At 42.2% G+C, this 22,963-nt stretch overlaps 1 protein-coding gene and 1 long non-coding RNA gene across 3 annotated transcripts in view; both read right to left on the bottom strand.

Annotated features, from left to right (window-relative positions):
• The window catches only part of AP1S3 (adaptor related protein complex 1 subunit sigma 3), a 62,854-nt gene extending 40,286 nt beyond the window's left edge, over positions 1 to 22,568 (bottom strand). For both annotated transcript variants that reach the window (XR_014245737.1, XM_082395854.1), the window contains exon 1: positions 22,407 to 22,568. Coding sequence is in view for 1 of the 2 variants with exons in the window: in XM_082395854.1 (XP_082251980.1) it covers positions 22,407 to 22,409 (3 nt within the window). In the remaining variant the exon portion in view is untranslated. The remainder of the gene's footprint in view (positions 1 to 22,406) is intronic.
• Positions 3,852 to 21,567, bottom strand: LOC309630537. The gene is made up of 2 exons (XR_014245739.1): positions 21,164 to 21,567; positions 3,852 to 21,084 (listed from the first exon to the last, which is right to left on the bottom strand). It is a non-coding gene; the product is annotated as an uncharacterized lncRNA (long non-coding RNA).
• Positions 22,569 to 22,963: the final 395 nt, after the last annotated feature.

The following is a 22,963-nucleotide window of genomic DNA, read 5'->3' as shown; positions in this document are numbered from 1 at the left end:
GAGTTAAGTGAGAAGAACCTTTCTAAATCACTGGCTCTAATCCCATGCTTTTAAATAAAGAAACTGAGGCACAGAGATGGGAAATGACTCACCAAGACCACAAAGGAAGTGAGTAAGATCAGATGTAGTATCCAGCCCATGTCCACCAACCTACAGTGCTTCTCATGAAGCAAGAGTCAAACTCTTTACCCCTTCCCATCACCTCCCTAGAGCCAATCTGTACAACCTGGAGAGAAAGACAGCATTAGTTATATCCTGTGTTGCTTATCTATTTCTTTTTAAATTTTGGATTCACTAAAGAACATTTCAAAATGTCTCAGAAAAAAAGAAATAATACTATGTCGATTGGGAGTGTCTCAGTATTTTGCAATAATGAACCACTTTCCAATAATAAACCATGTAATCAGCAATGCTTCTATGCAGGGTCCCAATTAATGTTATTTTAACATGTAAAAAAAATTCATAGTGATTTTTGCTAGATTGTTATAGCCATTTCAAAGGTTTTCAAAATAAGGACAAATAAAAGTATTTTCTTATAAAACACAATGTAAAAATTACTAACAGTCTTTTGCCTTTTTGATTCCCAGTAATGAATCCCATTTTTAAAAAATAATTTCCAAAATCATAAATTACATTCTTAAGCAGTATGTGAACTATGTTAAAGAATAGTAGCTCTTACACAGTTTTGACCAAAAAACCACACAAATCCCAAATGCAGCAAAGACAAACTGTTTTCCTCTATTGAACCTCAGTGTCAAGTAAATTAAGAGTTTCATCAATGGTTTCAAAAAGGAGCATTCTTTTAAGTGTTTAGTCCTCTCTACCATCCACAGTTCTCAAAAGGAATATCTTTCTGCAATATAGATAATCCAGAAATATTTTTGAACAATTAAGCATTTTTTATAGATGAAACTGCAATAAATAAGCATCTACATCCTTGGCTATATAAACTAGTATATGCTAGAACCAAAGTAAGATGGTTTTCCAGTTATGGCAATCTACTTAACTGTGTTAAAGTCTGAACATTTCCATCAATCAAAATTTCTGTATTGGTTGATAGTTCAGACCAACGTTTTTCTATGACTACTTGAACCCTGTTTAGGGTAACTTTAAACTGCAATGATGTTATCAAATGCAAATAAACACACATCAGCAGTCAAGTTTTTTCTTCGTGTAAATCACTGGTACTCAGTGAAGACAATCCACCCCAACTCCAAGATCTATCCTCAAACAGGTCATAAATTCACTTATCAGTCTTCCTCTTTTAGAAAGCTAAAGCTTTATTCAAAGTTGAATGCAACCAGTTAAATTTTTAAATTTATATCCAAAGTGATCAAGAGGCACCAAAATGGCATGCAAAAATTAGAGACTGTTAGTAACGTTTATAATGCCCCAATTTCATGGTGCAAGTTTAGCGTCACTAAATGTTACTGCTCAGCATTCCATATGTAAGTGCTTTCACTTCATGCAACAATTAATTGGTTTTACCCTAATAGCATGGCACCTAGCGTGAGGGTAAGAGTGACAAGCCAGACTCAAAGAAAATTGTTCTTAAGAAGTCCCAGGATGGCAGGTCACTGATTATCTGGTTTGAAAATTAGGTATCCAAAGAATACTTAATAATGAGTACAATTTCCCTGACCTTTGAAAGGTGGAATGGACAGCACAAATGTGGATTGTAAGGATGTCTATTCAAACTTAAGTAGAATGTTGATTTTGACCCAACCTACCCTGCATCTCCCCTTTTCCATAGGCTGAATAATGGCCCTTTAACAAAAAACAATGTGTGATGAGAGTCAGGCAAAGCTAGACGTGGAGAACCTCCCAATTGACGCCTAGGTTCATGCCCCTAAATTTAGGTCCCACCCATGACTCTAGCATGACACAGCAGCCAGTAGCTGAGCACACATCCCAAACCCAAATTAGTGGCTGCAAATCTACGCTGCCAACACGGAGGTGGAACCACTAATTATCTCCACAAGGCACTCTCAAGTGAGCATGCGTGCTTTGCCAGTGCCATAATCACCTTTTTTCCAGTTTTCCAGGTCCCTGATTCCAAACTAGGGGAGGTTGGAAAAGACAAGACTCTTCTGGATCAAATGAAAGGAAGGGGAGTTTCTAAAGTAAGGATATTAATGGTAAAATTTACAAATTGCGTTTGTATGTATGTCCATCTTGAATACTGAATCTTAGGTGAAGTCTTAATTTTGCAGCAGTGTTGTAGGGAATGGGCACTTTGTTTCTAGTTAGTTGCAAACCACCTTAAACTAACAGCTAAAATTATACAGGCATTAAGCTCATATGTGTACAAGTCAAGTAAAACGAACCTGTGAGAAAACATTCCTGGAGAAACAAGTGAAGTAAGAATCTGCCTCTGAATGGCCAGCAAAGAAAAGGCCAACGTTGTGAACAGAAGCCTTTAAATCCATCAGTGGGCATAGGAAGTAGGAAATAGTGACCATTACAGCTTTAACATATGTTGATGTACAATTTTCCAAAATACTTCTGAAGATTGTGCCTTTATATTTACAATATATGGTGCTACACTTCTGGTGTCAAGACAAAATTATTTAGTCTCAGAGTTTATTCCGCTTGGTAAGTGATCCATCGGATACTTTAGATGTGTATTTAATACCATTCCAAATTACTTTAACAAATATATGCTTAATGCCTCGTTGTCATTCAGAGCTACATCTGACTTCTTATACTTCTAAAAAAAAGTATTTTGGTTTCTCACAGGCTGTTCCTTGACCTACTTTGCTTTGAAGTCTCAGAGAGGGTTTTCTTTCCCCCTTTTGCTTTACTTGTTTTACCCAAGTAGTATACATAATTGAGTTACAATTTTTTTCAGAACTTTTGCAAACGATGGTGAATCTGAGGTTAAATTTGAATACTTTCCGTGCCTTCACTAGTTTAAGTATACCAGAAACCTCCATTTCTAACACTGATCAAGTACAGAATCAAATGTTACAGGAGAGCTGGTGGTACTAAGTAAAGGTTTTAACAAATGAGAGACAGAGAAAGAATGTCAAACTTTTAACTTCTAGAAAAACAAAAATAAAGACAAACTTGAGTACAAACACTAGAAAAACTGCATAGCTCTCTAGCAGGTATGCTTGCCAAGTTAAAAAGAAACCAGACAGGTTCCAACTGAGTGGATGCTTTCACTTTTGAAAGTGCCAAACCCAAATAACCCCTCCTGGTAATCAGGCCAGTAAATGCAAAATGCATGTCTTGTGAAATTCATGGTCATATTTCAGTTTTTGGTATAAGGGAAGAATTATTTTTATATCATTTTAGCTGTATATATTTTCATATCATTTAGCTATTGTTTTTATATAATTTTATGTCCTTTAGCTGTATTTCATATCATTTTAGCCGCATATCATTTTAGATTCCCCTTTTTTCTCTTCTTATTTTTGGAAGTTAACTTTATACTTTCACTATTCAGAATATATGTAAATACTTATATAGAGATATATAATATATATATGCTGAGATATTGTTCATGTTTACTTTTTATAGTATTTGAAGAAAAAAGTAATAGTATAAACAACATTGCAGTGGTTCTCCCAAGGCATCATTTCAGGTGGTTTTTATTTTCTTCTTCACATTTCCGGGGTTTTTCCCAAGTTTTCTATAATAATTATGTATTAGTCACAATTTTTAAAAAATTTAAGTTACAATTCCTAGGGAAATATAGAATATAGTAGCTAATCCAACACAGGAAGGGAAGAACTGGGCTTTCTGGAATGCTGGATAGCTAGAGGCAGAGCTATTACTCAGGGACACCAGAGCAAGGACTCTGCCACACACCCCAGCCCATGCCCCAACACACTCCAGCCAAGAAAATATGGCTTTGCTGATGTTTGGCTTACATCAAGAAAGAGACTAATACTTGTAAGAATTTCCTTAATCAGAAGTGAAAAGGGGCTTCCCTGGTGGCGCAGTGGTTGAGAATCTGCCTACCAGTGCAGGGGACACGGGTTCGAGCCCTGGTCTGGGAAGATCCCACATGCCGCGGAGCAACTGGGCCCGTGAGCCACAACTACTGAGCCTGCGCGTCTGGAGCCCATGCTCCGCAACAAGAGAGGCCGCGATAGTGAGAGGCCCGCGCACCGCGATGAAGAGTGGCCCCCACTTGCCACAAGTAGAGAAAGCCCTCGCACAGAAACGAAGACCCAACACAGCCAAAAATAAATAAATAAATAAATAAAATTAAAAAAAAAAAAAAAAGAAGTGAAAAAATCGGTAACATAAATTCTTCCCAATGGCAAGATAAGGCCTGAGAACACAAGAAGGTGACATAGGTAGAAAGGGCTTCAAGGATTTGGAGAAGCCCATCTTGTCACCCTGTCTTCACCAGCAGCTGCTAACCAACATCATCCCTGAGGGCCCCCGGAAGCCAGGCTGAGGAGCTCTGCTTCTGCTTCTCCCTGTGTAGCCCCATCCCTTTGGATGAGTTTTAAATTCTAGGCTAATTAATGGGGATTTAATGCTACATGGAAGGGGGATTTTTTTTTTTTTTTTTGGTCATTCCATAGGCCGCTGGAAGCATTACAGAAGGAAGGACTCTTTCCAATCACTTTTCATTTGAAAGTTGTATGATGTATAAGTTCTAATTTTAAATGACATCTTTTCATTAATGCAGACCTAAATAGGCCCCTACATTTTGATTCTTTGATGGCAAATCAACTAGAATGCACTAGCATCATGAACTAGGAAACAATGTAGCTAAATTTCCTTGGAAATATTCAACATTTTCTTTTCAATAAATTTTGACAGGCTGGTGAAGTTTTAGGAGAGCTCATGAGGAAGATCATAACAATTACTTCCACCATTGCCCCCTTACCATCTGTTCTTAATTCAGCAGCCAGATCGATTGTAGGCCAGAGCAGGTCATTCCCCTCCTCAAACCCTTCTCTCCAAGCAAGAGCCAAGTCCTTACCATGACCTACACGAGGCCTTACTCCACATGCCCCGCTCTACCTCTGAGGTCATCATCTACTCCTGCCCTCTGCTCAGTGCTCCCTTCCCCCAAATATCTGCTTGCCTCACTCCCTCACCTCCATCAAGTCTATTAAAAAATCTGCTTCTCAGTAAGGCCTACCCTGAACACTCCGTATAAAACGCGCCACTCTCACTACCCTACCTCAACACTCCTACCACTGAACCCCGCTCCATTACTTTTCACAGTATTTTTGACCTACTATTTTACTTATTATGTTGTTGCTACTCCACACCCTACAATGTAAGCTCCAGAGCCAATGATTTTGCCTTTTGTTCACTGTTGTTTCCCACTCTTCCAGAACAGTGCCCAGCACATAATAGGTCCTCAAGAAATACCTTCTGAATGAATGGATGAAGTTCTATGGCAGATCAACTCTTGTGTGAAGATGATAGACAACGATTTACTTAATAGTAGTTCCATAATACAAAAAAGAAAATACAATGTGTAAAATGTAATCACTTAATTAACTTACAATAGAACTGTGAGAATTCAGAAGATTAATGTTTAGAATATTGATGGGTTTCGAATTATGTCTAAATCCATTGCTGCCTCACATTTTAATGGCAGATTTTGCCTGTGGGAGAGGAGATAAATTAATTTTTTCTGGAAATTGTTGATGTACTATCAGCATACAAGTATATTTGGTGTCAATCTCTGATGGATAATTCTAGGACAACATACTAAAAGCAACATGAAAACACTATGAATTTTCCTTCCTGTAAATGTCATTGTAAAAAAAAGATGCAATGACCCATCATAGCAAAGTCAAAAAAAATCTCCCTTAGCCCATTTATTGGTAAGACTAACAATCATAAAGTAACTGCCATGGGGACTGAACATTTACTTGAACTCAAAACGAAGAAATGAGCATTTAACTTTTCTAACTGGCTATCAAATATCTGTTTTTCCAATACATTCAACATTATCCCCTCCTAGAAAATGAGACAGAGACAATAAACAATCAGAAAACAAATAATGGCCAAAAGAAAAGTCTTGACAACACAAAAGTAGACTAGGCTGTGCATCTGAGATGCACCTAGATTATGAGAATTCCCACTGTACAAAAGCAGAAAACAAGCCTCTACCTAAGGACACTTGAAACTGTAGGTAAGTATGAATTGAAATTTAAGAGTTTTCTTAAAGACATTATTAGGGGTAGCCATTTTACTTTTTTGTTTTTCTGGAAAAACTTAAGTTTTAATTTCCAAGCCACTAAATTCAGAATGGGGATCCAAGCCTTTGTCATCATCCATCCCCTTCTCTTCTCCTTATGATTTTTCTAGGTGTCCTTCAAGTCACAGAACAGCAGCAATGTCCAACAGCTGCAGAACGCTAGAATGAGTGAATAACTGATTCCATCAGCACTAGAATCAAGGGCTTCATAACAGTTTTCCCAATAATGTTTCTATCAATAAGACTGAGAACGATGTAATAGAACACCTTCTAAAATCAAGAGGCCTTTACATCTTTGACCATGGCCCTTCTCAAGTCAGGGCTATTGACTGAGTCCACTAGGCTTCCTATGGTTCATTCAAAATCAATCTTGGAGTTTTTTTGGTTTAGAAATTAGAAAAGAGCTATATGGATCAAGAGCAGAGAGCAAAATCTGTGTGAGCGATTTTTCTATGACTTTCAAAGCCTGTCGTTTAGAATTGATACCTAGAGATGGAGTACAGCATCTCTATGCAGTATATTCATGGGCCTTCATCTCCTACCTGAGCCCAAGAGCAAAAGAACAAATAGATTAAAATCTTGGGGAGAAGAATAAATAGTACAACAAATAACAGTAATTTATCACCATTATACATTATTCAGAATATCATTTGCTACCAGTTTCCATTTCTTAAGTTGGGGCAACTGAGAAACAGAGAGGCTAAGTAACTTGTCCAAAGTCACACAGCTATAGTTGATAGAGCTGGGCTTGGAAGCCAGGCAGGTTGGCAGCAGATCCCCAACTCTGAATAATTTTTACCAACTATAGCCCTGTTTGGAGGACACAGCCTGGCTAAGCCCACTCTGACACAGCCCCTGCATGCCTCTTGTAAGCCATTTTCCAAAATATGGACACTATGAGTGCCAATGTGTGGGACAGCAAAGACAGACAAATCAGCCTCGGAATCGGAGGTAACCCCACTGAATGAAATTTAGAATCATGCATTACTCAGACCGTCACAGAAAAAAACCAATGAGTCTGAAAGAGGCATTCTTTATGTGGCTATAAGCTTGTATCCCACTACCAGTTCAAGATCCTGGCATACACAATGAATCAATATATTTTTATAAATCCTTAAAATATTTTGCAAAAGGCAAAATGGAAGTGCACAGAATTTTATGAACACTGCATGTATTATCTTGTTAGGCATAAGGTTTGAAAAGGTGCCACAATACTTATAGCCTTGCTTGGGTACTTCTTTGTTTTGTCACATGCCAGTGGCTTTAGACTATGGAAGTGGCCTGGGCTTTGTTCCCCCTCTGCCTCCCAGGCTCTAACCCGCTGTGGCTCTCATTGCCAGGAAGACTGCGCTGGGCAAGTCAGAGAAAAATCACAGGGAAGAGACCACGGTGGACAGAGCTGGCATCATTGAGTATCCCACCCTCTGTTCTTTGTTTCGTCCGTAAACAGTGGTAAGCAGCTGTTCTCTGCCTTTCCTTTTCTGTTCTGCTCTGTTTAGTTCACAGCCTAGGAGCAGAGACCATGCCCATCAGTACTGAGCTTAACAAAGAGGCAAAAATGACAAAGGGCTGGCCTTTCTGCTTCTCAGACATCACCTAATTCTGAAACTGAATATGCTTGGAAGCTAACATTTAAACCATCCCTGGCCGCCCTCTAGGCCACAATAATCAGGGGCACGTGGCCAAGACAGGTTTTCCAATGACACTACCAAATAGCACAAATAAAATTCTCACTGATCATGTAAACAGCCACCATTTGCAAAATATGTAGTCTCATGTTTCAAATATAGTTGTACTTCAGTCAAAACGAGGCTTGTACATTAAACAAAAAAATACTAAGACTGTATAGGAGATTTCAGGCTGACCATAATAACAAAGACCCAATCTTTATTTTAAATGAAAGTGATTTCGTTTTTGATTTGGACTTTTGGACTTTTAATTCATTCTACCAATAGGATATATAAAGTTAGGAAAACAATACCATTGATTCTGAAAGTAAATATCAACGTTCTATAAACCACATTGGAAAACCTTTGAGAATCTTTTGCTATAAAACTAGGACATTCATTGGTTCTCCTTGGTTGGTAAACTTCAGTTGTGGTCTCCAGTGTAGGTCATATTTTCTTTGAGAGGAAGAGTCTGAAGGAACTCATTCTGGAAGAAACCATCCGGGGTTGATTTTGGATGTAATTCAAGGAAAGCAGAGACTGGTTTAAATTCTAGACAGACCCAAGTAATGATTCTTCAGGGTCTGACTCAACTCTCAGATAACAATCACTTTCCCTCCTAAGTTTATGAACTAACTTCAAATTCTTAAGGACTGTGGTAGAAACAAGCCTAAAATGAATATTGCACAGATTTGTGAAACCAACCTAACATGTGAACCTTGTAAGAAAAACAAAGGCAATGGGTCCTAGTTGACTAAAATCTAAAATTTTTTAAATTCCACAGCAAATAATCCAAGCGCATAAACCATTCTTATTTATACATTATTCTGCATTCCATAGAACACAATACTACTAGAATGAACTTTGTCATCAGCTAGGTTAATTGGTTAAATTAGGAATGTAAGTAATATATTCAATGATAAATCTCCATGACAGATAGTAGATGATTATTTTTTCCATCCCCATGCGTTTGAAAAACCTACTTCAGCTGGTCACTTGTCAAAAGCGAATCAACAGATCAGATGGCCCTTTGTGCACAAAGCCAGGGTTCCAGGCATGAACACGCAGCACTGCTAAAAGAAGCAGGAAATGTAAGTAGTCACAAGCTATCACCATCAAGATAACCACCAGTAAGGAACAGATAGTGAGTGTTCATTTGAGGGCACGGATAGATGCACCGTAATACCTACATTCATGACTGAGCTGTAAGGCTAGTAAATGGCAGAGAGGGATTCCAACACAGATCTGACTGTAAAGCCTGAGGTCTTCCCGTTATCCACACATCAGTCCTTCCCACAATCAAAGGCAGTCTTCATATGTGCACAGTGTAGATGGGACTGCTTTACACTACATGAGTCTTTTGAGTCTGTGTTAAATAAATGCATAACACTAAGCTCAACAATACTGCAGACTGATCACAAATGACTACGTGCAATCCCCATAACTTGGCAATTAAAATAAAATAGTCCATAGGCAGCGTGATTAGCCCTCTGCAGAAGACATGTTCCAATCAACACAACCACGGTGTGGTCAGAGGACGACACGGCTGGAATGACAATCAGAAAGTGGCTCCAGGGTCTACTCTACAGGAGCCTGTCTGAAGAAAGCTGTGTTAACAGCAGTGGTCTGCTTAGAGTCCTTGAAAAAGAAGACAGTTTGGAAGAATTTGTGAACGCACCTCCAGGGGCAAAGGTGCCCCCATCTGGCCTCTGTGATTATCTGCTGTTGACTTCTTTACCTCAAGTGGAGAGAGATGCAACAGCTATGAGTTATATGACACTAGAGACATTGTCACCGGCCCACAAACTCTCACTACTCCGGTCCTAAGTCCCCCCAAAATCTTCTGGTCATCATCTAACTTCTCAGGGGGCCTTTCCTCCAGGAAGATGTGAATCTGCTGACCAACTAAAATGAATGCAGTGTTCCACATGACAATTATAGTTATCAGTAAAAATGGCCCACTGCATGGCAGGCACAATGCTGGGTATGTTTATATGCATTATATTGTTTAATCCACATATCGAGGCGATGTACCAACATTAAAGACAATAATAATAATAATAATAAATTAAGTTTCTGACACTTAAAAGACTTTCCCGGAGTCATCAAGCTATAGATGGCAGGGCTAAGTATTGAATTCAGGTAGCATTCTATAGCTTTACAAGAAATGTCCAAGGTCTAAGGATAATCTGGAAGAGAAAGGTAGACTTGTTGGTAGACTTCCTAAAAGTATATTTTGGATTTATGAGCATTGCTCTAAGGACAAAGTGCAGAAATTTTAGCAGATTTCCGAAAGGATTCTTATCCCAGAAAACTTTTTAAGCATCATCAGCTGCTTTGAAGAGGACATTATTTAATAGTCACAGATTTAAGCTTCAGTCATGGAGAAATAGTTTAAATATATTTTAATTGCCAACAAAGTAATTTCAGGGCAGTTACATGATAGTGAGTCTGGGTTTCCGCTCAAATCTCATTATATAACCCCTTTCTGGGCTCCCTCTATTCTTATAACGTGATGAGACTAAGGCTGGGCAGTAAATAAATGCGTGCCGGCTAGAGAGCACCCGTTCTCTACCTGGCGGTCTCCGGCTCCCTACACAGCAGTAGCTCAGGGAACACCAGACCACACCCAGCACTGGCCTGGCCCATCTTGGGTTCATGACAATCAGCCATGTGCAGGCTGAAGATGGACTTGACATCTTCAAGTCTGAAAACTTGTTTCTTTTTTCATTGGACCTGCCAAAGAGTATGACTTTCTTAAGGGGAGGATGCGACAGATATTTTGGGGTCACTTGTGTGGGAAATAACCATTCTTTACGTCATCCAGCAGAGAAACAGGCAATGAAAGAAAAGCACACTCTATTTTTCTCAATTCTTTCCCTTGCCTAACATTTTAAATACTTATTTAAAATTCAGAAATCTAACCTAATTTTAGCAATGTATAACTACAATATAAACTGTAAAGTCATTGGCACCCATAAATAAATATGGCAGTTGGCAGTAAAACTGATGTTTAATTATAAATCTTTCAAGCATGTTACCAAAAAAATACCACTCCAAGATGCTCTGGTCTATTATATCTCAATAAAACTGGGAAGAAAAAAGAAGCTTTGGAAAGAAAAGTTCGATTCTGTTTGTGATTATTTCACAGTTAATTAAAAAAGAATTTGCGCCTTTTTTTTTTTTTTGGTCACTTTTTCAAGGTCCAAAATTTTTAGCTTCCATATCTAAGACTCTAGTACAGAATATAATTCTAAATTGGAAGAATATTATGGAAGCATTCATGTTGTAAATATTTGCTAAAAATATAATGATTATTGCAGTTAGTTATCTTAAATATTCTGTTCTTGAGCTCTTACTGATAAAACACAATTGTCTTCACTGGTTATAAAAAGGAGCTCAGAAAAATGAGATTTAAAAGCTGACTTTGTTTAAAAGTCTTGACATAATTCTTGTTAGAAAGATTTAGTGGGGTCTTTAAAATATCAACGTTTTGATCCCAAAACTGACTTATGTGCAGCAGAGATGGCACTAACGCAAATTTTATTGGCATCATGTTTGCTAAGCAGTTGCTCCAAAAATTACTTTCTATCATGATTTAAAAGGCATTTTTGATACTGATTTTACTAATAAATATGGGTCAACATCAGTTAATCACACAAGCCCATTATTACAAAGCAAGTCACTTTAAAAAGGTTTTTTCTCAGACCAAAAGTTATTTGTCTTACAATTGACATAGGATAAGTCTTTTTCCAAATGCTTTACACAGGAGCAAGAGTTGAAGTTTTCACATTGGTCCATTATGTTTTAAAATATTTTATTCTTCAATAAGTTTAATGGTTTGAATTTAAACAAGCAATGACATATAGCTGCTCAATAAATAAATATATTTGGCCTGAATTTCCTTAAAATAATGACCATGGGTGTTAACTAGACTTATTGCAGTGATCATTTCACAATATATACATATACTGAATCGTTATGTTATATTAGTTACACCTGAAACTAATATAATGTTATATGTCAGTTATATCTCAAAAAAAAAAATTTTTATAGCAATTTGGCATTGCCCCAACACCCAAGCTCATGATCAGGAGGTTCATCTCAATAAAGAGGAAATAAAAAAGAAAAAATTATGAAAGATAGATTCAAGTATTTCTGAGATATGGGTGTAGTTGTTCAACTTACCTACTATAAAAGAAAATGAACATAAAACTTTAAATTTCACTTTAAAATCTTTCTGAACAGAAAACAAAAAAGCCAGACCTTCCTGAACTGTCCTCCCAACAAATGACGGGAGAAAATCTCCTCTGGCATTCAACATCCTCCACCAAATGACTCCACTTTTTCTCGGGAACTAGGTTTCTGGGTGTGTATGTTTCCCAAACTGATTCCCAGATGCAGCCACGCCAATCTGCTTGCAGGCCCTGAAACGCGCCTTGTTAGAACCCATCTCACACCCCAGCTCCTCCTTCCTCTCCCATGCCCGAAATATACTCCTCACCCAACCAAGTCTATAACATCCTTTCAGAATCTCTCATAAAATTTACACTTTTCCCCATGTACCCTATCCCATCCCAGCTACATCTCTATTTTCGACATTCTTGAAAGAAACGTGCAAGTTGTTCTATTTATGTTTTCCCTCCCTGTGGGATAAGAAGCCTAATTATTTCTGTCTCCTTTATATCTCTTAATAATCTCCAATTCCGGCTACAGACCACACAGTGGGTATTCAGTAAATGTGTACCTACAGCAAAATAATAATGCTGTGCTTCTTTTACACTTGACTTGATTGAAGCCAAAAGTGCACTTAATCCTGTGCCTAAACACACACACAGATAGATGTGTGAGCAATGCAATGATTCGATGTAAAGTTACGTGAGCTCTGTAGGTATGGCCTTCATGGTACATGACAACCCCACCTGCAAGCTGCACTTAAGAGGAGCACAGCTCCTGATCAACAGCAGCACAAGAACGTATGAACCAACAGTTCAGCAGCAGGCTTGCCCTGCTTCTGAATCTGACACATGCAGAAAATAATGTATATTGGGTTTGGAGAGGCATATGACTTTCTTGTAGCTGATTACAAACTGTGAGAGCCAGAAAGGATTTTTAAGATTCTCTCTCACCTCAAGTGACAGCTGAGGACTGGCCCCGGGAAGTTAGGTAACGTGGTAAAATAAAGGTCATGGTTATTGGCATAGCTGGGTACAGGACCCGAATCCCCTTATCTTCCCGTCTAGCAATCCTTCCAAGCATCATGCTCTTCTGTCTTTCTAGTGATGTTTGTCTTAGGCTGCTATTAAGCTTTCCTTTTCAAAACATTCATTAGAGTGATGGAGGAAGGTAACAGCAATTGTTTCTGAGAGATACACAAGGAAACTAGCCCACTCAGAGACAAAACACACACACACATCCCTGAACACACCTGCAACTTCAGTAACATTGTTTCTTGGCTGCTAAGAAGGCAACCCATCTCCAAAACTATGCAGCTGCGTGAAGTGAGGCTCCTCCTGACTCTGGACAAGCCTAGAGCCCGTGCTCCGCAACAAGAGAAGCCACCGCAATGAGAAGCCCGGCACCGCGACAAAGAGTAGCCCCCGCTCGCCGCAACTAGAGAAAGCCCGTGTGCAGCAATGAAGACCCAACACAGCCAAAAATATAAATAAATAAATAAATAAATAAATAAAATAAAACTGATTAAGAAAAAAAGGTGCATCTTTAAAAAAAAAAAAAAGAAAGAAAGAAACTAGTTTGTCATGGTAGACCTTCAGCAGGCCCTCCTCCAGGACTTACATTTTCTTAACACCACCTTTCCGTGTTGTCTACTTATTAACCCCTTCCCACTCACATACATACCAGACACACACACCCTTTTCTGAAAAGCTGAAGGCAGGGTCACCTGCTCTTCCGGGCTCAGCCCCACGCCTGTCTCTCCCATGAGCCCCTCCCATGTCCTCCTGCACGGAATTCCTGCAGCAATTATGTAATCTGAACGACATACTTCACAGCTTAATTATCTACTCCCATACTCATCTAGGTTTCCTATGCATGTGAGAAATTTCTTCCCAACAACACAAGTTTCTTGTAATCAAGAAACAGATCTCATACTTGTGGGGTTTTCTTTTCTAATAACCTCCTTGGTTAAGAACACAAGGATTAACAAATGAAGAAGAAAAAAAAAACCCTGAAAAGTGATTCATGTACTATTTCTCCATTTACCATTTCATCCGGACAAGGTAATCAACTTAGGGTATATCAACAATACCTGTTGGTGGTTTAATTTTGTCTTGTAGTCAATATGTCCCTAATTAGGTTTTCTCCTGGAGTCTTTTGAGAGGCAGACTGGCCTTTGGTTCTATTTCAAATCATTCAAGGAGGAAAAGGTCCTAGATATAGGGAGCAGAAATTCCAAGCAATTTTCAATTCGCCTTTGAAGTCGAATGAAACCTTAATAACTTGGGACCCCATTCATATTTCATAGTGATGCTTATTTGATCTTTCTTAATGTGAATTTTTTTGTGGCCGGGAACAACTTGCTATGATTACTATGCTAAACTCAGTGCCCTGCATCGTAATGATCACTTAAACGTTTATTAAGAACCTTCCTTTTTCTTCCTATTGCAGCCTATACTCCACACTCATTAAAAATCTGTCCCCAGGGCCTTTATATCTCGACAACCATGCCAACGGTTGTGCACAAAATTTAAGAGGTGGGAGATTGCACATCCATCACACTCTTTGAAAATTCAGGTTCAATCTGACAGACAGACCTGCCTTGTTATATAGTCAAGCCTCCTCTTTTCCCCTTATTTTTTTTACAAAGATTGTCAACGTAGACTAGATTTTCTGCATTCTTAAAGTATCCAAATCGTGAGGCCAAACAGACTTAGAAAGGTAGGACTCATACACAGGACACTTTGAATTGAGGACCTGACTTCTTACAAAGAAACTGGAGGCAAGCAGTTGTTACAGAAATAAAAGGAAAACGTTCTGTACACACTCTGAGTTTAGAATCACATTTTTTTAAGTGTGGTATTACAGTAACCCTTATCTTCTCCCACCTCCCAAATATCTGCAGTCTGTGATATTTTGTTTCTTTGTTTCATCCGTTCAAATAAATTTCTCATTAAAAAAAAAAAAAACTTAAGAACTATTTTTAAGTTTTTCATTAGCTTTTTCCTATTTCCCTTAAAAATGTCCTGGCTAACATTTATGGAATGTATGCCAGGTGCCAGCCCCCGAGCTAAGGGTTGAACTGGATTGGCTCATTCAATCTTCAGGGAAATTTAGGAAGCGGGCCTGGTTACGAGAGCAAAGAACAGAGCCTCCCAGATCACGCAGCCTGCACCCAGGAGCCCAGGGCCGTCTGCCTCACCACCACGTCACATCTGTATCCCACACCTGCCTTTGGAAATGAGCACAGGCAGGCTTCCTGAAACGCTGTAGGCATGTCACCTCCACAGGCAACGTGTGGCTCAACATTTACACAACAGAGATGTCTCCTCCAGCAGCACTTCTGCCTCCCGAGGAAGTTCGGACACTTCTCTTAAAAGAAACAGTCATCTTTTTCAGGCCTCTTGTAGCCTCACCTGCATAATGAAAAGTTGCTGCCCTGATTTTTTTTTTTTTCAGGGAAGCCGAGAGAAGCTGTAGGTGGGCAGCAGACACTGAAACTGGGGGCTGAACTATTCAGTCACAATCTGAATCTGGTACCGGGCTTGACTGGTCCTTCCTGACTCTTTCAAGGACAGGACTTCTCAATCTTGCTAGAATGTTCCACTGTCTACTGAACACAGTGAGGCCAACCCTAGTTCATCTGACAAGCATCTCTGTGCTTTCATGGTTCTGTCCTGTGAAGTGACTAGCAATATTATTTTACCTTTTTACCAAAAGTTTTCAGAGTCGCTGAAGTGAGAAAGATGGATCACATTTTTTTTCCCCTCAGCTAGTCTCGATTCTCATTCAAAAGCAAGGTACAGGGCTTCCCTGGTGGCACAGTGGTTGAGAGACCGCCTGCCAATGCAGGGGACATGGGTTCGTGCCCTGGTCTGGGAAGATCCCACATGCCGCAGAGCAGCTGGGCCCGTGTGCCACAACTACTGAGCCCGCGTGCTACAACTACTGAAGCCCGCACGCCTAGAGCCCGTGCTCCGTAACAAGAGAAGCCACCGCAATGAGAAGCCCGCGCACCGCAACAAAGAGTAGCCCCCGCTCGCCACAACTAGAGAAAGCCTGCGAACAGCAACAAAGACCCAGTGCAGCCAAAAATAAATAAAATAAATAAATTTATATATAAAAAAAAAGCAAGGTACAAACAGGAGTCCTGGAAGCCTGACCAAGAGCCCAAGTTAAAGAGAATAGAAGAGAGAAAGTGTCCATGTGTGTACATGTATGTATGTGCACATGTGTGTGTACATGCATGTGTGTGTCTGTGTGTATGTGTGTGTACGTATTTTAAGGAAACTTCTGCTTCCATCCCAAATTCCAGACACATCCAGGCTTAAGAAGTTACAAAACATGGGGAAAAACAAAGCAGAGTTTTGCTGGAGAAGTAATATAAATGGGAACATTTTTAAGTCATTTTTCATATAATTTAAAAGGTGCTACGTTCAAATACAAAAAAAACTGAGATGTCTAATAGAACACACAATAAAAAGTGACTCTTTTTACAACACCAGATGCTTAGAGCCCTTCCCAGAAACCATCACTGTCTCTAGCATACCCTTCTACAAGTTTTCTGTTTATTTGCAGGTATATCTGTGTCATCATTTTACACAAATTTGTCTAAGCTGACAAATTATACCACACCTGACGACCAGGGCAGACCCAGGAAGAGCTGGGGAAGCCATGGCATCCCGTGCCCCGGGCTCCGCTGGGACGTGGACAAAGGCAATGAGAGTAGCAGAAGCACTAACCCGAGGATCTAACCTGCAGCAAACGCGGGGAGACGGATACGGCTGAGAACTCCCCATCCAGTCAGAACTGGCTCAGGAAATGGCCAAGCACAGTCCGAGCCAGCTGGACGAACGGCCCCACGACCTCAGGACAAGAAGGGAAGGGGTGGCAGGGCCTGACGTAGCCACCAGGATTAGCACTGCTCGGGTCCCCATGCCACCTGCCTGGGAATCATCTACAACTTCCATGAAGTAAAAATGAGATGATGACGAACCAGTGCTTTAGAGTATAATCCTCTTCTGTATGCTTGATACAAAATACATTTAAGAAAGTTTAGAGAACTTCCCGCCAAGAACGTGGGCTCCAGGAGAGCAGGAGAGCTTCTGGCTTGTTCAATACAACCTCTGGGGCCTAGATCCAGGGCTGGCTTTTGTGGACACCAGAGCCCTGGGTTCACAAAGGGAGCACCCTTGATTTAATGCTCTGCTGCCATTGTCTTGAAATTCCCAATAAATTCTGAACGACGGATCCTACATTTTCATTTTGCACTGGGCACCACAAATTATATAGCCAGTCCTGCCTGGAACACTGCTTGTCATAGGGCAGATGTCCAATTTATTTGTCAAATGTACACATGAGTGAATTAATGGAAGTTGCCTGAAAACATGGGTCTACAGAACAAACTCAGCCTCCAGGCCGATTCTGGCCCTCCACCTCTTTTGGTAAATAAAGTTTAATTAAAACACAGTCACAAGGCTTCCCTGGTGGTGCAGTGGTTGAGAATCTGCCTACCAATGCAGGGGGACACGGGTTCGAGCCCTGGTCTGGGAAGATCCCACATGCCGCGGAGCAACTGGGCCCGTGAGCCACAACTACTGAGCCTGCGCGTCTGGAGCCTGTGCTCCGCAACAAGAGAGGCCACGACAGTGAGAGGCCCGCGCACCACGATGAAGAGTGGCCCCCGCTTGCCGCAACTAGAGAAAGCCCACGCACAGAAACGAAGACCCAACACAGCCAAAAATAAATAAATTAAAAAAAAAAAAAAAAAAAAGCTCAGCCCAGTGCTAAATGGCCTCCGTTTATTTTTAAATAAATAAATAATAAATAAATAAAATACAGTCACAGCCATTTGCATCTTGTCCGTGGCTCCTTTCACTCTACAACAGAGGGGTTGAGTAATAGTGACAGAGACTGTAAGGCCCAGAAAGCCTAAAATATTTACAATCCGGCCCTTTACAGAAAAATGTTTCTGACACCTGCCTTAGAACACTGTCTCAAATTTCTCTTCCCAAATAATCAGAACTGCAGAAAAGGCAGGTAGCCTTGTGAGACCTGGAGGGTCAGCCTTACGCAACTAGCCATAAACAAACTATTTCTTAGGTTTTTATCTTTAAAGTTTATGTGAATTTTGCCTCTTGGACCCAAATGCATTGATGTTTTAATGCAAAAACAAAAAAAAAATTTTTTTTTAACCTATAATGAGCTGGATGAGTTGCTTTAACCCCTGGAGGTCTCCCCTTGACAAGGGTGAGTATACAAAGGGCAGAAGCACCACAGTTTGCAGACTGTGGCCTTAGTTCCTCCTCCTTAATAGACCCAGTGTAGAAGGAAGTCTCCAGTAGCATCTAAGTGGCCACTGAACCTTGCCACACACCCATCATTTCTTACCGGCCCAGAAGCCCTGCTAGAGAAGATCCAACAAGGACATTAAAAATGGAATCCTGCATGCCTATGTTCTTGACTGAATGTAATATAGGTCTATGCCCCATCGCACTGAGGGACTAACAAGTGGTTATATTATTTTTCCCCAGGCAGTTTTCAGAAACTATTTAGAGAGAGCTATTTCAGAACCCAGCTCTACCTGTTGGGAAGTGTTCAGACTTGGGACTTTGTGGGAGATTTTTTGAAGGAAGGACAGCTTCCTCAAAATGGTCAGTGGCATTTCATTTCTAACTGAAACAGTGTGCAGTACCCCCTTTCCACTGTAAAAATTCTTAATTTATCCCACGTTAGCAGTCATGCAAGAAGTACATTTTCTCTTGTTAGTCAGAGTGCTGGCAAGACAGTTTAGTACACCCCTGAGAAGATTTTAGGGGTGCTTGCCTCTGATCTCTGCATACATTCTTTTACATCACAGGATCTGGAAAGGGAGCTTCTCCTGGGTAAAGGGCTAGAAAACAAAGAATTGCATCAGAGAAAAACAAGATTCGTGAGAAAGGGAGACTATTAGAGAGGCAAGGGGACTTTCCCTGGTGGCGCAGTGGATAAGACTCCACGCTCCCGATGCAGGCGGCCCAGGTTCGATCCCTGGCCAGGGAACTAGATCCCACATGCATGCCACAACTAAGAGTTCACATGCCACAACCAAGGAGCCCACGTGCTGCAACTAAGGAGCCATGAGCTACAACTAAGAGGCCCATGAGCTGCAACTAAGGAGCCCACATGCCGCAACTAAGACCCGGTGCAAACAAATAAATAAATAAATATTAAATAAATAAATAATTTAAATAAAATGGTGTAGCTGCTGTGGAAAACATTAAAAAAAAAGAGAGAGAGAGGCAAAGACAGGCCCCAGGAAAGAAGGAACACCAGTGAAATCTCAGCTCACTCGGAGAATCTCTGTACAGTAACAAGAAAATAAAATTGAAAGAATGATTCATAGAGATGTCAAGGAATGCTAATCTTTGGGGACTCATACAGGAACTTTCTTTATTTGTGTTAGGGGAAGGGGTGACTTTATCCATTATGTCTTCATCCGTAATAAAATAATTCATGGGACCCAAAAGGACAGACATTGGAAACAGTGGGGCAAATACACAATCTGCTGACCATTTCCTGCCAGCTGTTGTCAATAAAATACCACACAAAAATCATAACCTGCTGACAGTATGTGTCACAGAAACCAGTAATGGGAACTCAGAAGTAACAACCCTGGGGAGGGGTAAACACAAGTCTCACTGGTGCTGTTGGGAGGCCCGTGGGAAGGGCCTGTTGCGGGTGAACCCTCTTGGGAGAACCGAACACCGCAGAGGGTCTCTTCCCAACCCCTCAACCCCACATTAAGTGCTGGCCAGCAGCCCAGACCACGTCTCAGTGGAGGACGGCGCTCGCTACCGCTGCCATAATAGGCTTCCTCACTCTCAAGCTGGAATTTAAACCACCAAAATAACAATACATACTAATCACAATTTACTTAAGCCTCAGACAATAAAATTGATATATTGGGTGTTGGAGACGAGGTCACATGCAGGATCTCCAGGTTCAGAGTTAGATATCTCCACCCTCACCCTCTTGGCTTCTCACCGTTCCTATTTCTCTGTAATACAGTGAGATTATGATGAACGTGGGAAACTTGGAATTACCCTATTTAGGAAAAGGAAGCACTCATGCTGTTTCTAACGTAAATTCAGACAAAGAAATAACTTCAGAGTTCAGCTTGGGAAGGTGAATTTACTGTATTGTATTGCAAATTTAAATAGAGAAAAATTTTAGATACTTACTGATTCACTTAAAAATTATAATCAACCTATTACACATTATCAGAAACAACTCTTTAATGAACAGTAACAATATTTTCCAAAGCAAAAAAAAAATTAGTCAGAAGAGTGGCACTGTTTTACTTTTTGGCAAATTTCCTTAATGTCTGGCTCAATAGGAGACAGCTGGACTCTGCTACCGCTTTTGCATTCACTCTGTTGCACTCTCCCAGGTCACGTTAGCCTTGAGAAAACTTCATGTACAGTCATGTAGGGATGAACGTGTAAAGGGCAAAGAATATCTCTGTGCTATTATGAAAATCGTTTTGGCCTTGTGGACCTCTAAAGTCTTGGGGACGCCTAAGTGTACCCAGACCACACTTTGAGAACCACTGCCTTATGAGTTGGGAACAGTTATTATCTCCATTTTACAAATGAGCAAACTGGCATAGAGAGGTCAAGTCATGGGCCAAGGACACATTGCTGGGACAGGTCAGAGCAGGTAAAATACAAAGAGCATGATACCCTCATTTGGTTGTTTGTTGCAAGAACTGACTGAGATCATGAAGGTAAAGAGTTGAGCATCCGCCTATCACAGGCACTCAACGACATCAATATTTCCCATTGGGCTAGATCTAGTAGAAAAGCTAGGGAAACTGCACATTTCTGATCAACTCGTCATTTGACACCAGCAAGAAAAAATAAAATTCCACTGCAGGTGTTGTCCAGAGCATGGACCCTACACAAGCTCTCGGGATGGAAGATTTTTGCTACTCAGAAACTCCAGGGCCTTACTCCACCCTCCATTAGGCAAAAAATGTGGCGGGCTGTACACATGTCACCTTCTTCCTTGGGAAACCTGAGCAAGCCAGGAGAGATGCTCCATTAGGCAAAAAATGTGGCGGGCTGTACACATGTCACCTTCTTCCTTGGGAAACCTGAGCAAGCCAGGAGAGCTGCTCCATTATTTACAGCCTCCTTTTTGCATCATGCTATATTTACAAGGAACCCTCAACAAACAATGGCACCTCCAGTCTGTGCAGCCAAACCTCTCCTTGGAAAGCATCTGTGGTCTTCCCGTCCAGGGGCTCGGCACTCCACATCTCTCCTTGTCCATCAACTATCATAACCCACAGGGCCCTCCTCCTCCTGCCTGTGGTGGGTACTCAAGCCCAGAGTGCAGGTCACTTCTGTTCCTCCTCTGAATGGGAAGTGAGCTCAGCTGGGGAAGTGGAACTCGTGCAGTTCAGGCCACCGAACTCTCAAAACACTACCCTAAACAGAAGACAAGAAAAAGAGGTGCCTGAAGCTATTGCTTCCATCCAAGTGCAGGCAACCAGGATCTCTCACCTGGAGCACTGCAAACTGGTCTCCCTGTCTCCACTTCCACACCTCCTCACACACGTACCCCAGGCTACTCTCCACCAACAGCCAAAGCGATCTTTAAAAAGTATAGAAGGGATAAAGTCAGTTTTCATGTTTAAACCGCTCCCAAGGCTCCCCCACTCAGTGGAAATAAAATCCAAACTCCTTCACTTCGTTTCTTAGGACCTGCCTCATCTGGCCCCTGCCTACCTTTCTCCCTACAAGCAAGGGTCCCTTCTCTCTGGCCTTTGCTCTCTCTGCTCCCACTGCCTGCAGAGCCCCCCTAGGACTTCCAACAGCTCAGAGGTCACCTCCTCAAGGAGGCCTTCACTGCCTGCCCGCTCTGCAGCTGCCGCCTCTCCATCCCTCCATCCGGTTGTACTTGAGACTTTAGAGCACTTACTCTAGGAAGTTATCTTCATTTTACTGGTATATTACTCATCTCCCTCCTTCCACATCGTCCTCCTAGAAGGTAAGCCGCCTATAGCAAGGGCTCCACCTGGTCCCCGCGACATCTCCAACCGCCTGGCACCGCGCCTGGCACAGACTAAGCGCTCAGCAAACGGTGGAATGAATGAAGCGGCAGTGCCCGCGAGTCCCAAGCTAGCGTCCCTAGCGCCCCAGGCGCATCCGCACCGTCCGGGCGCCGGGACTACAGGCGCGGGCGGGCCGGCGGGGCTGGGGGGCCGGCGGGGCGGGACGAGGCTGCTCGCCCACCCGGCCGCGCGCCCGGCTCGGCGCAGCAGGTGCCTCCCGGGAGCGCGCACACACACGTCCGCCCTGGTCCGCGCCGCCGCCCCGCTCTCCAGCACTAACCATGGTGGCCGGGCCGCCGCCGCCGTCCCCGCGGGCGAGAGACGAGCGCGGTGGACTCGAGGGCGAGAGGCGAGCGCAGGAGCCGGCGCAGCTGACAGGTGAGGTGCCCGCCTCAGACCATGGCTGCTTCCCACAATGCCCTCGAAGCGAAAGTTTGCAGACTCCTCCCCGCGCCTCTGCCCTCCCTCCCCTCCTGCTCCTACCAGCTCCCTCCCTGCCCCTCTCCCCCCTCCTCCCCCCTCCTCCCCTCTCCTCCCCCCCTCCTCCCCCTCCCCCCTCCTCCCTCCTCCCCCCTCCTCCCTCCTCCCCCCTCCTCCCTCCTCCCTCCTCCTCCCCCCTCCTCCTCCCTCCTCCTCCTCCCCCCTCCTCCTCCCCCCTCCTCCTCCCTCCTCCTCCTCCCCCCTCCTCCTCCCTCCTCCTCCTCCCGCCCCGCCCAGCCCCGCCCCGCCCCGCCCCGCCGCAGCTGGCCCCGCCCCGCGCCGCGCGGGCTGCCCTAGGTGCGAATACACCTGCGCGCGCGCCTCTGCCTCCAGCCTCTTAGGCCCAGGCGCCCGGAA

The sequence above is a fragment of the Balaenoptera borealis genome, assembly GCF_965194805.1.
Source record: "Balaenoptera borealis genome assembly, chromosome: 6".
Lineage (NCBI taxonomy): Eukaryota > Metazoa > Chordata > Mammalia > Artiodactyla > Balaenopteridae > Balaenoptera > Balaenoptera borealis.
The sequence above is the reverse complement of the archived record's forward strand: the minus strand, read 5'-3'. Positions and strand labels throughout refer to the sequence as shown.